This window comes from Theropithecus gelada, chromosome 12 (assembly GCF_003255815.1).
Source record: "Theropithecus gelada isolate Dixy chromosome 12, Tgel_1.0, whole genome shotgun sequence".
NCBI classification, from domain to species: domain Eukaryota; kingdom Metazoa; phylum Chordata; class Mammalia; order Primates; family Cercopithecidae; genus Theropithecus; species Theropithecus gelada.
The window spans coordinates 27,033,089-27,051,919 of NC_037680.1; the positions used below are offsets into that span (position 1 = coordinate 27,033,089).

General features: G+C 34.7%; 1 protein-coding gene across 3 annotated transcripts in view; it reads left to right on the plus strand.

Annotated features, from left to right (window-relative positions):
- Positions 1–18,831, plus strand: part of ACVR2A (activin A receptor type 2A) — an 86,676-nt gene that overhangs the window by 34,830 nt on the left and 33,015 nt on the right. For 2 of the 3 annotated variants that reach the window (XM_025403906.1, XM_025403905.1), the window contains one exon: positions 17,240–17,447. In XM_025403906.1, coding sequence (XP_025259691.1) covers positions 17,240–17,447 — 208 coding nt within the window. The remainder of the gene's footprint in view (positions 1–17,239; positions 17,448–18,831) is intronic. The other variant, XM_025403907.1, reaches the window with a different exon arrangement.

Consider the following 18,831-nt stretch of genomic DNA (forward strand, 5'->3'; position numbering starts at 1 on the left):
GCCTTACTCTGTTTTGTGTTGCTATTACAGAATACCTGAGAGGAGGTAATTTATAAAGAACAGAAATTTCTTCTCTTATATTTCTGGAGACTGGGAAGTCCAAGATCAAGGCAAAGGCATCTGGTGTGGGTCTTTTTACTGTGTCCTCACAGGGCAGAGGGCAGAAGGACAAGAGACAGCCCACTCCTTAAAAGCCCTTTTTATAATGGCATTAATCTCTGACCTAAACACCACCCATTAGGCCCCACCTCTCAATACCAGTACATTGGCAGTTAAATTTTCGAAGGGATAAACATTTAAAAACATAGCAAACTTTTTCAAGCATTTTCTCAATGTTTTACTCCACTCCATTATCTCACCTATTAAAAGGAAGTTAGGGATGGGGAGAAAGTGGTAGAAAGAATGTATCAATGCCTGAGATAGTTTGATGTTCAAAGAGTGTCCACTTGTCTGATGTGAGTTGAGGCTAAAGAAGAGCAAAACTGTGGAAAGCCCTGTAGGATTTGTTAAAGATTTTGATTTTAAGGCCAAGGGTAGTGGGAAGCTGTTGATTGGCTTTAAGTTGAGATAGTGATTTGATTTTGTTTGCTTTAGTAAATTGACTTCTGGATGAAGAACTGATTGGATGGGATAAAATGGAAGCTGGGAGACCAGTTAAAGAGGCTGTCGCTGTAGTCCAGGGAGAGATGTTGGTGACTTGAAGTAATAACCTTCCAATGATACTCACATTCTTTACAAAACTAACTTAGATTTTCTAATTCTGGTGCTTATGCCTTAAACCTCTTCCCTCATGTTCTTTTTTTGTTGTTGTTTCAATTATCTATAAATTCTCATTTGACAAGCTAGATAATATGGTTTTAGTGTTGTACTGATTAAGAGAGCTAGTGTGAATGGGTGATTTCTTTATGAGCAGTATGAATTCCTTTATACAGGGTTTATTTACTTTGTAACGTATCATTACTACCTACCAACAAGAAGCTGTTATGGTTGCTGCTCTGTATTATCAATCAGTGATGACTAGTAAGCATTTTTTAATTAAAAAAAAATTTTTTATAGCAGATTCTTGCTATGTTGCTTAGGCTGATGTTGAACTCCTGGGCGTAATTCTCACACCTCTGCCTTCCAAAGTATTGGGATTACAGGCGTGAGCCCCTGTGCCTGGCCCCAGTAAACATTTTTTAATGTCAACTCAGGATACTTCACTCATTTTAAAAATACTTCTTTATTAATCTTTTTATTTTCTAAAGTCAGTTTTAAGACAAAAATCTACTCTTTCCAGAGGTATTAACATTATTTTAAAAATAATAAAGAACATTGATAAAGATGTATACTTGAAATTCTCTGTCTTTATGATCTTCTGGTTACTTACCTATCATTCCTTCCTTCCTTCTCTCTTACCTTGCAAGATAAATTAAAATAGGCCTTAGTTGAGTTTTAGAAGTATTGAAAGATTTGTGAATTCTTTTACTTTCTACTTTTAGTGTCTTTTGAAAATTGAGCTCATTTTTCTCTTCCTTTCAAGAAGTTAACGATTTCTTAAACTTTGGAATTAGTTTTTTACTATTTCTCTTAATACCAAGGTGTTAAAGTGCCTGCAACTAGGATGCCAGCGTTAGGTATTTGTTGAATGCATAAGATGCTGTACCTGTGTGAAAGACATAGTGTCCTCTAAGATTTCTTGTAGCATGTCACCAGAATAGATTTCAAAGTGTCCTGCCCAGGGGTAGAAGGGCTAGAAAGGGTAAAAGTTTCTCATCCTGAAAGGAAATCATTGGGCTCCTATTTTTCCCTTTTTGTTTAATGGAACTCTATTCCTTGTATAATGTTATAAGAAGCTTACTTATATTGATTAAAATGAGAAAAAAGCAGGTCTTTTCTTAAAACCGTTTCCCCTACCCCCTTTTTAATTATTAAAAAGGCACAGGGAAGTTGAGGTCTAGAACATTTTCAGGCTTTCTTGGCCTATGCTAGCAAAGCGGTCCTAAATGTGTTCCCAGGTGCTATTTAGTTGAATGATAAATCCGAAGGTTTGTGATTTGCTCTTTTCCTGGTTCCTGTTATTCTATATATACTTTTTGTATTTAGGAAAATGAAGTTTTTTGTTAGTTGATTTTAAAATCAGTGTCTTTGTTCTGAGCTACCAACTAAATAATAACAATTTGAAGTATATTTCTTGCCCACAAGATGTCATTTCTTAAGAGTGTTAGAACAGTTACCTTTAAAGATGAAATACTTCTTTGTTCTGATGCCTTCATATTGTATTTTTTCTGCCTGTACATCAGTGTGTCTGTATCTGTGACTTGAATTTTTTTTCTTTCCTTTAGGTCTTTTTGGAGAAAACATTATAATGGATGTCTAGTTACTTAGTAATTGAATGCAGGTTAGTTAGCATCCTTTTTTTTCTCCTCCTCTCTAGAAGAAGATGCGTAGTTGTGTGTGTGTGTGTGTGTGTGTGTGTGTGTGTGTTTTAGATTGACAGGGCCTAAAATGTTGCATTGCCAATACATAAATTTTATTTGAAAATTTATTCTTTTTTCATATATCTAACTTGCCTATCAAAAGTCTTAAGTTTGTGAGAGGATAGGAAAAAAAAGATGCTAACTAACGTACATTCAATTACTAAACTAAATAACAAAAAGCCCTGTGTACAGTATCTTCTGTATCTAGAGAAAGGTTTAAGAAATGAAGTCCTCTAAAAATATTGTTAATACAAAAATGTACCGTTTGTATTGAACTGGATCTACAATTTAAGTGAATTAAGAAATAAACTATAAAGAATTGTTTTAAAAGGGCAGCTGCTTGTGTCTTTTATGAAAGGAAATTCTACCATTAGAAATTTGCCACTCTCTTTGGGACTCTAAAACTTTTATGTTGAGGCATTTTAAGACAGAGATTTGAGAAATTGATGGAATTACTCAAATTTTGGTCTGTATCCAGGTAGATGTATATTTATTTGGAGCCATCTATGTGGGGATAATTAGTCATTTAAGTGTTAACAATATCAAAATACATTTTAGGTGCTTGCCTTTGTAATTTGTCAGGAATTAACATTAGAAGCCCTTAAATAAGGCTGGATGCAGTTGCTCAGGACTATAATCCCAGCACTTTGGGAGGCCCAGTGGGACGGATCACTTGAGGTCAGGAGTTCGAGACCAGCCTGGCCAACATGACGAAACCCTGTCTCTACCAAAAATACAAAAATTAGCTGGGTGTGGTAGCAGGCGCCTGTAATCCCAGCCACTTGGGAGTTTGAGGCAGGAGAATCGCTTGAACCTGGGAGGCGGAGGTTGCAGTGAGCTGCTAAGATTGGGCCACTGCACTCCAACCTGAAACAACAGAGTGAGACTCTGTCTCAAAGGAAAACAACAACAACAGAAAGAAGTCCCTAAGTAACTAGTGATTAAATGTTGACTTCCAAGTATTTTTACTCTCCTTCTTACACATGCCACATGCACATTGTCTAATGCCACAACATGCAATGTTTATATTTTTAGTTTATTCTGTGCTAGTTGTGCTTTTAGTTTAGTAATAGAAATATATTACTTTAGTTAGATGGATGGAATCTTGTAATGTTTTGTCAGACTGATAGTAAGTACTAAGTATGGGATATTACAGAGAAGAGGAAAAAAATTTCTGGGAAGAATGCCAGACAATGTTTGTGTTTTCCTTTAGAAGTGATTGTTCGGTGGTGGGAAGGGGCTTAGTTTAAAAAAAAAACAAAACAAAATTAAATTGACAGGGCCTAAAGTGTTGTATGGCCAATGCAGAAATTTTATTTGAAAATTTATTTTCTTTCTTCATTTATCTAACTTGTCTATCAAAAGTCTTTTGGGACATTTTGGACTTTCTGCTAACTTTTGAACAGTGTTACTTTTCATAATGCTTAAAAGCAACCCAGGGCAGCCAAATAGGAGAGGTGACTGCCTCTAGGATGTGTATCAATACAGAAGAGAAAGGCTATCAAAAGACTCAATGTGTCTATAATTGTACGGAAACCAAGTAGTAAAATGAGTTTTTTTTGTTTGTTTGTTTTTTGTTTTTGAGACGGAGTTTTGCTCTTGTTGCTCAGGCTGGAGTGCAATGGCATGATCTCGGCTCACCGCAACCTCTGCCTCTCGGGTTCAAGCAATTCTCCTACCTCAGCCTCCTGAGTAGCTGGGATTACAGGCGTCCACCACCACACCCACCTAATTTTTGTATTTTCAGTAGAGACGGGATTTCACCATGTTGGCCAGGCTGGTCTCGAACTCCTGACCTCAGATTATCTGCCTGCCTCGGCCTCCCAAAGTGCTAGGATTACAGGCATGAGCCACTGCGTCTGGCAAACTGAGTTTTCAAGTAGGAAAGAAACTACGTAATACACAAAAGTAATACACAAGAATTTTAGATTTTTTTTTTAATACTCATAATCTTGCTTCTTAAAAGTTGAAGCGACATAATTATGAAAAAAACTGTTGGTGATTATGGCCTGTTAAATGATTCTATATCAATTGTTATTTAAGGTCATTATGAATTATCAGTTTACCATCTTTTACTGTATTTAAAGCTACTCTTAATACGTATTGTTAATTTTCTTCATTAGCTGGTTTTAAATGACCAAATATTGCTTTGATGGAAAGGTTTGTCATGAGGTTTTTATGCTTTGTTTTATTTTTGTTCAGATTTCTCACTCTTAACATTGCTGGTTCCTCAAAGGTGATTTCACATTATCTTCATAGCAAGCAGAAGTGATCCATTTTTACTCTTTCTGTAACAGATTGATGTTTTATTAAAAAGAGGGCCTGCATCTTCCCAAGTAAAATAAAGCACTAAAAAAAACCTTAATGTAGGTAGTGTCTTTTCAGTGTAATTGACACTTTTAGGTTGGATTTAGTACGAACTAGTAGGAACTACTGTGTGCATGTTTGTTTCCTTAATCTGTCTATTTTAGGAGCTCTGTTCTGACTTTGAGAATTTACCTTTTACCTCTTATTCTTGTAAATTTCTGCCTGATTTTGGTTTTTGTGCATTCAAAAAAATAGCCTATAAATTCTGATTCAAGTATTGGCCTCTAGCTGCAGTCACCATTATCCCTTCTCCCCGCAAAGAAGAACATCTAATATTAGAAATCTGTTTTGCACAGTCTCGGTAAAACTTGTACTTACTTGTACCTGTTTTGATGTAATTCATCTTATGAGTTAGGGCCAGAGAACTGCGTAGAACTATTTTGATCTGAAAACCTGGGCATTTGTAGATACTCTACACATTTTGTAGCTGTAGGCAAAAATAATTTTCTGTTGTGTGTTAGGTATCTTTGAAGATATCTAACTTATTCTGGGCAATATACAGTATATGTTTCGTGATAGTAAGACTAAAATATTGGAAACAAATTACCAGTGAAGTGAAACATAGGATAAATATGTATAGAAGCAAGCTTTGTTTTCTCAGAAGTTTGTAAGATAAAACATTTAGAAACAGCTAACTACCCAACCCAATAAACCAAATCATTTTTATCTTTTGCTTTCTTATGCTTAGGGAAAACAAATAAGGGACTGTGAAAAGCAAAACGTTCTTCTGTGTATTCTAATTTGACAATCCTTTTAATACCTGTGGCCATTTAATCAGCATATTGTATACCTCTTGTTTTTATTTATATTTATTTATTATATATATATATTTATTTATATTTATTTATTTATAGTGTCCTGAGTTTTGTTCTGTTCCAACACAGTTTACTCATTAATCTTTAAAATACTACCTCTATTCTTTTAATGACTTCGAAACCTCTCCTGGCTATACCCAATACTACAGAATATAGAATGCTCTAGTCCAGTGAGGGCAGTCTTGTCAAACACTCTGGTTATTCACAACCCTGTTTATTTGGTCTTCATCTTCCCTACCTCTGTTCAACTTATAGTTCTGTGTCTCCTTAGTAGCCCTGCTTTAGTTTCATTTTCTCTGTAAAGCCCTCTTTTTTCTTACTATTCTAGGCCTTGTGAATTGTTGATTTAGTGCAAATTTAACTGAATTCCTATACTGTGCTAGGCACTGATGATACTTCATCTGTGTATGTCCAGTATTAAGCAAAGTTTCCTCTAAAAAAAAATTTCTAAAAAAAAAAAGTCATCTTATATTCGAATCCTTACAAAGTTTTTCATATTTTGAGCTCTCTCTCAATTATTTCGAATAGAAGTATAGTATTTGGAGAAGATAGATGAGCTTGAAATGATGCTAGTCAGTACTAGTTTTAAAAGTCTGTAGAGGTTTCCTGAGGGAATAGATATAAGGGTATAGTAAAAAGTTTAAACAAATTAGAAATTGTTTGTGGGCAGGGAGTTAACACTCTTATAATTTGTTGTGAAAAAAGCCTTTAAAATCACTTTTAAAAGAGATATGTAAGAAGTTACATTGTGAAGATCATAGTTTGTACCTGTAGAACAATTAAAAAACCAACCATCTTAAAATCATGTGAATGGATATTTGTGGCTTGGAAAAACATTTTCAATGATGGTATTATGACTTCCAAAAGTATTGTTTCTCAGAACGACTTAAATGGAAGTAAAGATTATTCACTTCATGATACTTACAGATTTCTCAGAAAGTAATGAATGATACTTCTGGAAGATGTAGGTAAAGTTTGAATAAAGTTATTTTGTAAAATTTATGTGCTTTGTGATTTTAAAACATTCATAAGACTAAATTAATAAAATTATATATTGGACTGTGTGATATACATGGAAAGGTTTGTATATTTCAAATTGGTAAAAATTTAAAAAAAGAACTTTTTATTGGGGAAAATTGGGAAATCCTTTGTGTTGAGGTTTGCCTGATACTCATTTATTTATGGTAGCTTGCAAATTTCTGGGCAGTAGGATGATTATTAAGCATAGTGAGAGAGTGTTAAATAATACTTACTGAACTAATAAAATTCTGTATACATTTACTTATTGATGCCACGAAAGATTATACTATACCAGAATTTTCCAATTACCTAAAATTCTTTTGTGTAGTATTTTTAATACTTTAAAAAATTTATACTGTGAGATGTTTTGGATTAAAACCATCATTCAATTTAATCCACCTTCTGTAGCTGATTCCTTGGACTTGTGGTTTGTCCCCACAGTGGCAGGAGTAATGACATGTGAAAGGGAAACAAGAATTGCTTTGTAGGTTGGATTTATTACATTTGAAACTTCATTAACTCTTCCCAGAGGACTAAGTTGCCTGTGGTAGGCACAAGTGTTGGAAAGAGATTGTTTCATACCTCTTTATACTATATCTCAATGAGTTTTTGATGGTTTCAGACAGCATTAGAATATTTTTCCAGAAATTCCTCAAATTGGTAAGTTCCCAGAACAATTCTTATTTTTCTGCTTAACATTGGTTGCATACATAGGAGAATTGTGATAGGTGAGCTAGTCACAGGGCTGTGAAAGACATTGTCATCTTAATCAGAAAAAAGTGTAGTGAAATTGATAATTGTAAAAGATTTGAATTTCATCCACCTGTTTCAAAGAGTAGAGGGAAAACAGTAGTAGTTGGTTGGTTTTTATTCAATTGTTGTAATGTGTTTTTGCATTTTATCATTCGTTAAGTACTGTTTGTGTTTAGAACTCAAGTAAGATGGATAGTCTTAGACCCTAGTGGCATTTTTTTTTTTTTTCTTTTTGGAACATTTGTTTTACTTTGATTTAATTCAAAGCTGCGGACCACAAAAATTCCTTAATGCCAATGATAAAATTGTTAGATATTTCATCATATTGAGAATGACACATTCTAAGCAACTATAACTGTACTCTACAAGAAGACAAGGCTGAGTGCTTGGCTCACACCTATAATCCCAGCACTTTGGGAGTCAGAGGCAGGAAGATCTCTTGAGGCCAGGAGTTCAAGACCAGTCTGGGCAAAATAGCAAGACCTTATCTATACAAAAAAATAAAAATAATTAGCAATGTGTGGTGGCACATACCTGTTGTCCTAGTTACTTAGGAGGCTGAGGCAGGAGGATCGCTTGAGCCCAGCAGCTCAAGGCTATAGTAGGCTGTGATTGCACCAATGCATTCCAGCCTGGGCTAGAGAGTGAGATCTTGTCTCAAAAAAAAAAAAAAAAAAAAAAAAAAAAAAGAAAAAAAGTTTAAAGAAGGGAAAGTAGTGAAAATGTGATTAAAGAATGTAATAGATGGAAGAGTTTAGAAAAAAAAAATGTTTAATTTTATGTTAAGCTACATCAAGGTATTTTTTGATTGACTACATCTATTTGACAATTTACCAAATATTAATTGAATGCCTTCTGAGTTTCAAGAATTGTGCTAGATATTAGGGATTCAGTCATGAAAATATTACACCATTTGCTTGCAAGAAACTGACAGTCTGGTGAAGGACATGCCATTCTATCACCACCTTCTATCTTCTGTCTAAATAAAGACATGTCAGTTTAGGTCATTCTAACTCATATATCTTCTCTGGTCCTTAAATCAGGTGTCCATCATTATTTTTATAAAAAATTAATTTTTAATTGACAAATAAGAATTGTGTATGTTTATTATCAACATGGTTTGAAATATGTATATGTTGTGGGATGGCTAAATCAAACAAATTAACATATGTATTACCTCATATATGCAGTACTTATTTTTTATGGTGAGAACACTTAAAATCTAACCCCAGTGGAATTCTCACATGTAGAAGAACGTATATAGATAACTGATTTAAAAATCAGTGAGTAAATATAAAACAGTTACATTGGATTGCAAGAAGTGTGCACTTTGAGAGAAGGAGGAGTCCTGATTATAAGATTTTTAGGATTTTATTATGCATACCTTGAGAAAACTTGGAAATTGTCACCATATGAGAGGTTTGCCTGGGAGGCTTTCTGCAAGAGCTGGGCTTTCCGGAACTACTGGAATAATAGAGTGAGAACATTCAAAATGTATTTGCCTGAACCATGTCTGACTGCTCCAGCTCCATTTATTGGAAAAGCTATCCCTTTTCCATTGAATTGCCTTAGCTTATTTGTCAAAAACGAATTAGACATATTTGTGTGTGGTTCTCTTTCTGGGTCCTGTATCTTTTTCACTGATCTGTGTTTCTGTCCCTCTGTCAGTACCTTGCTGTCTTTATTATTGCAGCTACACTGTAAGCCTTAACGTTGGGAAAGTGGGGAGTGATTTCTCCCACTTTATTATTATTTTTCAAAAAAGTTTAGAATATACTTGTTTATATCTACGGTAAAACTTGCTGAGATTTTGATATGAATCACATTACACCTATATATCAATTTAGGGAGAATTGACATCTTTTCAGTCTTCCAATCCATGAACAGTTTGTTTTTCCAAATGTTTAGGTTTTATTTGACTTCTTTCATCAGCATTTTAAAATTTTAATCATAGGGATCCTATACATGTTTTGTTAAATTATACCTCAGGATTTTATTTTTCTTCGGAGCAACCGTAACTGGTATTGCATTTTTAATTTTAGTTTCACTTGTTCATTGTCACCAAATACAAATGCAGTTGATTTTTGTGTCTTGTTCATCTATCCCGTGACCTTACTTAATTCACTTATTAGTTCGGGGCTGGGGCTGCTGCTGCTGCTGCTTTTTTTTTTTTTTTTTTTTTTTTAAGATTCCTTCGGAATTCCTCCATATACCAGCATGTCATCTGCAAATAGAGATGGTTTTATTTTTTCTTTTCTAGACAGTAAGCCCTTAAGTTCTTTTCCTTGCCTTATTGTAGTAGTTACAACTTGCAGTACTGTGTTTCAGTTCAGTGTTAGAGTGGTGAGAGTGAAATTGTTGACTTGTTTCTGAGCTCACTGAAAACATTTGTTCTTTCACTGTTAAGTATGACGTCATCAACTGTAGGTTTTTTGGTAGGTGCTTTTTATGACATTAAGTTCCATTCTATTCCTAGTGTTACTGATAGTTTTTTTTTTTAATTATTATGAATGGTATTCAATTTTATCTAATGTTTTTTTCTGCAACCACTGATATGACCATATGATTTTTCACGTTTAGTCTGTTGATTTGTTAGATTGTGTGGTTGATTTTTGAATCTTGAGACAGCCATGTATGTCTGGAGAAGATCCCACTTTGCTGTGATATAATACTTTTTCTTTTTAAAAATATATTGTTGGATTCTCTTTGCTAAAATATTGTTTAGGACTTTTGCACTTGGGTTAATGAGAGATACTGGTCTGTGTTTTTCTTTTGGTGCTTTGTTTTTGGTACCGAGCTAATACTGGTCTCATAAAATGAGTTGGGAAGTCTCTTTTATTTCTGGAAGAGGTAGTATAAAATTGGTGTTGATATATTAATCATGTTTTTAAAAAACAAAACTTGAATTGTCCTCAGATACAGTTGCTTGAGGTGGAAAGTTTCTCATAGAAGTAGACTTCTGGCCAGGTGCGGTGGTGGCTCACACCTGTAATCCCAGCACTTGGGGAGGCCAAGGCGGGTGGATCGTGAGGTCAGGAGATTGAGACCATCCTGTTTAACACGGTGAAACCCCATCTCTACTAAAAATACAAAAAAATATTAGCCAGACTTGGTGGCGGGTGCCTGTAGTCCCAGCTACTTGGGAGGCTGAGGCAGGAGAATGGTGTGAACCCGGGAGGCGGAGGTTGCAGTGAGCCGAGATCGCGCCACTGCACTCCAGCCTGGGCGACAGAGCGAGACTCCGTCTCAAAAAAAAAAAAGAAGTAGACTTTTGCAGAGTTATGGAAAACATTCTACCAAATTTCAGATTCTGTGTATTGCTATTTTTTTTTAATGGTAGGAAGAATGAAGCAGTCGGTACTAGTCATTAAATCATAAGCAGTATGTTGAATATAGAACTATTATATAAATTAACTCATACTAGATTATGTGATTAGACTTACTGATTTACTGTAACTAAACAGTGTGAATTACGGTTCTGGAAAAGAATTTGGAAATTGAATCAATCTGCTTGATTTTATAGATGTGGAAACAAGGTAGTGAGGGATTTGGTACCTTGTCCAAGGTCACAGTTTGTGAAATAGATTCCAGATTCAGGCCACGGTCTATTAAGCCAGTGGATTTTACCTAGGGAGGAACATTAGATTACCAGTGGGTCCTTCCAGAAAAACAAAAACAACAAAAAACTCCACACATGGGCATATACTATATTCTGTATACGTAGAAGTAGCAGCCCTTCTTTTATAGAATATAGTTGAGACAGATTACCAGAGGAGTTTGCAGTATGTCAGTTCATGCTATTTTTTCTTCCGTAGTTGAGAGGAAGTCCATGGCACAATTAGTATAGTGTGTGTGTGTGTGTATGTGTGTATACACATACGTGTACTCTCTATATAGTAGCGTGTATATATGTAGTGTATGTATGTGTATATTTATATATATACTCAAAATAAACTTTTCACCTGCCCATTCCCAGGACCTACATAATGGCCCTCAGATATCTGAATGTGAGAAAATATAGAGGGGATTGTGATGCACATCATTGGTTAAGAACTGCTGTACTAAACCCTGCCTGCAAACCTTTTATACTTATATCTTTTGAAAATGTCAATAGTAACTACTTAGAGTTACTTTGATAGAATAAACCTATGGGTAGAGATTTGAAGTTTCAGAAAGTTTTAAATTGGGAGATGTCGTTAAAATTTAGTATACGTAAATAACCGTGCCATCCTTTTTAGAACTATACCTTTAAAGTTGTAATGTAAGCTTAAGAATATAAAAATACATATAATTTACTTATTTTTATAATCATTATGTTACTATATTGAGTTCTTTTAGAGACTTAATGGGATAGAGACTGATTGCAGAATCAGCTTGAGGAGGGGTGGGGAAATTGTCACAGCATTCCCCATAAGCCATTTTCTTTCTACTTATGAAAAATATCACTCTAGTTTAGATGTAGAAAACCATCCTGAATCCTATTTACCTTTAAAAAATAGTGGAAATATCTTTTTATTAAGTAAAATGGCCCTTTGTTTATCTTTTATGTAGACTAGGATGGCAAATACAAGACACTAATGCTGCTCCCCTTCCCTTCCAATACTGTAAAATCCTCTCCAAAAATATTCTCACAATCTTCCGTGGTGTAGTGCCCCAGGCAGCCATTATTAATGCTGATTGCAATCGACACCGAAGGTAAAACCTATTTGGCATTTTTGCTCTGGGCAGTGTTCAATTTTTTTGTCAGTTTTGTTTAGTTTTAGGGGTGTTCCTATGCCTGAGTGGGATTCTTCTTTTGAAAACTGGAAATAGTTGCATAGTGGTTTTTAACATGAATGAAATGGGTGATAATTCACAGAGCCTCCTTTCCCAACAAAATAAACAAAAGTTAGGTTAGACAGACTATTGGGATTAGGACGTTGTTTTAAGCCAGGAGGTAGCAGACTGCACAACCTATGGGCCAAATCCATCTTGGAGCTAAGAATGATTTTTATATTTTTGGATGGTAGCAAAAAAAGAAGTCCAAAAAAAACGAATAATATTTTGTGAGTTGTAAAAACTACATGAAATCCAATTTTCAGTATCCATAAATAAAGTTTTAATGCAACATAATCATGTTCATTCATGTATTGTCCATGGATGCTTTTGTGCTACAAGGGCAGAGTTAAGTAGTTGTGGCAGACCACATGGCCTGTAAAGCCTGAAATATTTACTGTCTGGAGCTTTACATAAAAAAATTGCCATCCCTGTTTTAAGACAACAATGGGGCATTGAATATTGCTTTTGTATTATTTGGTAAAGGAGGAAACTTACATTGCTCATATTTTCAACACGTTTCTGAAAATAATTTAGAAAGTGCCTATTGTTTGCATACAGGTAAGTGGTGGTAGCAGCCTTTTTTCTTTCTTTCTTTCTTTTTTTTTTTTTTTTTGAGACAATCTCTTTCTGTTGCCCAGGCTGGCGTGCAGTGGCACGATCTCGGCTCACTGCAGCCTCCACCTCCTGGGTTCAAGGGGTTCTTCTGCCTCAGCCTCCTGAGTAGCTGGGATCACAGGTGTGCGCCACCGTGCCCAGCTAATTTTTGTATTTTTAACAGAGAAGGGGTTTCAGCATGTTGGCCAGGCTGGTTTTGAACTCCTGACCTCATTATCCGCCTGCCTTGGCCTCCCAAAGTGCCAGGATTACAGGAGTGAGCCACCATGTTGGGCCTATTCTTTTATACACAGTTGAGGTGGAGTTACCAGAACATAGTTTGCACTGTCAGTTCATGCTGTAATTTCTTCCACAGTTGAGAGGAAGTCCATGGCACCATTACTGCCCACAAATACTGGCAACTTATAACTACATCGCTGTGCTAGTATATTGTAGAACTACTGTTCTCAAACTTTTTAGTCTCAGGACTTCTTTAGAGCTCTTAAAAATTAAGACCCCAAAACTTCAAAAAAATATGAGTGATATATATCAATATTTACCATATCAGAAATTAAAGAAAATGTTTAAATATTAACTTATATAAAATAACAGTAATCCATTATGTTAGTAAAGAACAAGTTTTTATGAAAAATATTTTCCGAAACAAAATAATTAGTAAAATTTTTACAATCTCTTAATGATTGTCGTAGTAGAAGAAAACTGGATTATTGTATCTGTTTCTCCATTCAGTTTGTTGTGATATGTTATTTTGATTGAAGCATATGAAGGAAATCTGGTCATACATAGATACATAGTTAGAAAAAAAGTAAGAGTATTTTAATAATGTTTTTTAAGATATGGGTGTGTTTCTTTGATATCATACCATAACTCAAGGTATGGCAGTTTCTTTTCTATTGTTTTTTTTGAAGTCAATTTACATAGAATAAAATGTGCTTTTTTAGATATACAATTCCATAAGTTTTGATGAGAATATATGAAACATACATATTATACAATCATAATACACCCCAGTCAAGGCGTGGTGTTCCCATTTCCTTCATCCCACAAAGTTTCCTCATGCCCTTTTGTAATCACCTCCCTTTCCCTCACTCCCAGCTTCTGGCAATCTCTGAGCTGATTTCTGTCCCTATATTTGTGCCTTTTCCAGAATATCGTGTAAATGGAATCCTACAGGGCAGCCTTTTGAGTGTGTCTGCTTTCACTTAGCATAATGTTTGAGATTCATCCATTTTGTTGTAGGTATCACTAGTTCATTCCTTTATTATTGTATGGATGTTTGCTTATCTATTCATCATTGATGGATGTCGGAGTGTTTTTAGTTTTCGGAGATTATCAGTAAAGCCACTGTGAACAGTCATGTACAGATTTTTACATGGACTTACGTTTTTATCTCTTACGTGGGTATCTACACGTGTGATTGCTGGGTAGTAGGGCAGGTGTGTGTTTTAACTTTAAGAAGCTGTAAAGCTGTTTTCCAAAGTGGCTGGGCCATTTTGCTCTACCACCACTAATATGTGAAAGTTCTAGTTGCTCACATGTTCAGCAATACTTGATATTGTCCATTTGTGTTTTTGTTTTGTTTTAGTCATTCGAATTAGTGTTAGTATTTCATTGTAGTTTTAGTTTGCTTTTCCCTGATGATTCATAATATTGAGTAGCTTTTTTCAAAAAAAAATTTTTATTCTTTGCTCTTTGGCAAAGGACCTATTTGAATATTTTGCCCATTTAAATAATTGGACAGTGTTTTTTCCTGTGATTGACTTGTAAGAGGCTTTATATTTTCTGAGTATCAGTCCTTTTTTAGAAATGTGTTTTGCAAGTATTTTCTTCCAGTCTGGGACTTTTTTCGTCCCCTTAGCCTTCAAAGAGTAGAAGTTTTCATTTTAGTGAGATTCAGTTTATCAGTTCTTTCTTTTGTAGGTCATATGTGTTGTTCTAAGAAATCTTTGATAATTCAAGGTCACAAAGATTTTTCATTTTTTCTTTTGAAAGTTTAATAGTTTTAGGTATTATTTTAGGTCTGTGATATGTTTAGAATTAATTTTTGTATATGGCGTGATATATGGGTTGAAGCTTTTTGTTTTTTCTTTGTGCATATGGATATTCAGTTGCTCCAGCATCTGTGGTTGCCATGACTATCATTTTTCTATTGAATTACCTTGACATCTTTTCTCTACATCAATTGACCATTTATATGTGGGACTATTTCTGGATTCTCTGTTCTGTCCCATTGATACATGTATCTGTCTTTTCACTATAACCATACTGTTTTTATTCCTGAAGTTTTATAGTAAGTCTTAAAATCAGTAAGTATGAATTCTCCTTTGTACTTTTTCAGAATTATTTTGGGTATTCCAGTTTTCTTGTTTTTCAGGTAAGGCAAGACATAATTTTGTAAATGCTAGTTGCAGTGGGGAAGTTGAAGCCATTGATGAACTTTTCGTCTTTTGTAACATTAAAATCTGCTTTGTCATGCACATTGAGTGGATTTTTTTTAAACCCATGAATACTTTTGTAATATCACAATTTATTTGGAAAATATTGTTTCTCTGAATTATGTAGACTTTCTGAATACTGTCACATTTCATTATTCAATATTTAAAAGTCACATTTATTAATATCACCACTGATCTCATCAGAAAATTCTTTGACTATTGGAAAGGTTGACACCATCGCCTACTGCTGATGGTAGTAGATAAAAATTTTCAAAATTTTAATTTTTGCTTGAAAACTTAAATTTTATCATTGGAAATGCATACTTGTTAGTTGCTTTTCTTGGAGTCACAGGTTCACTTGGTTTACTTTTGAGAACATGCCTGTCAGATACCCAAGTCTAAACAGCCATAGTTTGTTAGTTTACAATTCAGTCATACGTGGGCTTTTTCTTGAGGCAACCATTGTATAGTTGATCCTTGAATAACAAGGGTCTTAATTGTGTCAGTCTACACATATGTGGATTTTTTTCAATAAATATGTTGAAAAAGGCTTTGGAGATTTGGGACAATTTGAAAAAACTCACAAATGAACTTTGTAGCCTAGAAGTATTGAAAAAATTAAGAAAAAGTTAGATATATGTCATGAATGCATAAAATATATGTATAAACCAGTCTTTTATCATTTACTACCATAAAATATACACAAATCTATTATAAAAAGTTAAAATGTATCAAAAAACTTACACACACACACACACACACACTTACAGACCATATATGGCACAGTTTGCAGTTGAGAGAATTGTAAATAAATGTAAAGATACAGTATTAAATTATAATTGCATAAAATTAACTGTAGTACACACTGTACTACTGTAATAATTTCATAGCTGCCTCCTGTTGCGGTGAGCTCAAGTGTTGCGAATATCTACTTAAAACACCATATGATGCTAATCATCTCAGCTTGAGCAGTTTCTCTCTCCAGTAAATTGTATATCGCAGTCAAAAGTGATCTCTTGCGGTTCTAGCATATTTTTCATTGTGTTTAGCGCAGTACCGTGAACCTTGAATAACACCATGGGACCCATACAGAGTGCCACTGGTGATGTTGGAATTGATCCTAAGAAGAGAAAAGTCTTGACATTACAAGAAAAAGTGGAATTGTTTGATACATACCATAGATTGAGGTCTGCAGCTGTGGTTGCCATTTATGATTTATTTTGTGAACAGAAGACATGAACTTATGGTATTGATAAATATAGTTCAGTACTGTAAATGTATTCTATGATTTATTTTGTGAACAGAAGATGTAAACTTATGGTCTCGATAAGCACAGTTCAGTACTGTAAATGTATTTTCTCTTCCTTATTTTTAAAATAACCTTGTCTTTTCTTTAGCTTTAGTGTAAGAATATAGTATATAATATTATAACATAGATAATATGTGTTAATCAACTGTTGATGCTATTGGTAAAGCGCCTGGTTAACGGTAGTCTATTGGGAAAGTTTTTGGGGAGTCACAAGTTACACACTGATTTTTGTTTGTGTGCAAAGTCAGTGGTCCTTACTCCTGAGTTGTTGGGGGTCAGCTGTATTCACTATGCAGCAGAGTTATGTTTGCTTGGTTTTTGTCCCATACAATATTAAAAAGTAGTCTGCTCAAGTCCCAAGGTTTAATAAAATTAATAATTTCGGTGGCTTTTCATCAAGGACATTCTCAAGTGAAGTGAAACTGGTGTTCAGAGAAATATTGTAATATGTATGGTTATTTCCTATTATATAATGGCGATTTTTATATTTAAAGTACAGGGATTAACCTGTAAACCTAAACCCAAAGTTTTAAGTGGGAAGACAGTAAATTATTGACACTTTAGGAATACCTGAAGTTGCTATCTTGGGAAACAGTCTTTTATTTTAAGAGCTAATGTGGTTATATTGTTGTTTTTATTATCTTATAGGTGCTATACTTGGTAGATCAGAAACTCAGGAGTGTCTTTTCTTTAATGCTAATTGGGAAAAAGACAGAACCAATCAAACTGGTGTTGAACCGTGTTATGGTGACAAAGATAAACGGCGACATTGTTTTGCTACCTGGAAGAATATTTCTGGTTCCATTGAAATAGTGAAACAAGGTTGTTGGCTGGATGATATCAACTGCTATGACAGGTAAGAACGCATTTAAGATTTTATGGTAGTACTGAGTAATTTTCATCCTTCCCCCCTTTTTGAAAGGGGAAAGATCAGTGCATGAATTTTCCCTTAAATGTGTCTTGCTTTTTTAAAAATGGGAGTATAAAGAATATTATAACATGCTCTAATGACAGTATATTTTAAAGTAATAAAATAAACATGGCATATTTATGTTTTATCTTTGATATATTTTGAATAATCTACCAGGTAGTGAGAACTCTGAAATAAAACCCATTTTCCCCAATGTTGTTAGGATTATAAACTTTTAAAATGCTAGTTTTTTAAGGAAAACATTTAAAAAATTACTTTAAAAGAGTTTATCTGTTGAAAATCTATCCTCAAGAAGAATAAAACTTAATCATGTGTTTAATTTTCTTTCAGTTTCCTTCTTTATGTATCTGGAAGAAATTTATCTTTCTACATTTTTTTCCTTTTTTTTTCTTGCAAAGTAGGCCCTTCGCTCTTTACCCTAAGAGACTTTTTTTTTTTTTCGGAGACGGAGTTTTGCTCTTGTTGCCCAGGCTGGAGTGCAATGGTGCAATCTTAGCTCACCGCGACCTTCGCCTCCCGGATTCAAGTGATTCTCCTGCCTCAGACTCCCAAGCAGCTGGTATTACAGGCATCCGCCACCATGCCCGGCTAGTTGTGTATTTTTAGTAGAGACAGGGTTTCTCCATGTTGGTCAGGCAGGTCTCGCACTCCTGATCTCAGGTTATCCACCTGCCTCGGCCTCCCAAAGTGCTGGGATTACAGAAGTGAGCCACCATGCGTGGTCTACCCCAAGAGACTTTTTAACTTGACGTTCAAAATTTCATCAGAACTAACACAGTCCTCAAACTACATACTTGTTTAAATTGCTTTACTCTGTGCTGGAAGTAAAATACAGTGGTCATGTTATTGACTGCCTGTGATCTTTCTGTATGGCATCCCATAGCAGTTAGGGTGATCCGTTCACTGCCTGGGCCACAGGATTTCTGCTGTGGGTAGGTGCTGAAGACAGGCAGAAGCTGTAAAGTCCCAGATAAACAGACATTTTGGAGCCAGAGAGTACTGCTGTATACAGTGAACACTAGATACTTCTGGATCACTTTTGGGAGCCTCAGTTGATAACCTGGAATCTGTGTTTGATGAGCTATATGTGACTAAGAGCAAAATGCATTGAATAAGCCCTTGAAAATTAGATTAACTACACTTTTCATGAGAAATTACAACACAGTCATTTAGATTTAGATATATATTTCGTATTTAGGATGTCCTTCTAAGTATGAGAATTTTCCAGGGATTATTTCTATGTACTTGTATGTTTTAGCTGCATTTCTGATTATCAGCCTCTACTAACAGAAGTGGTCGAGTGATATGT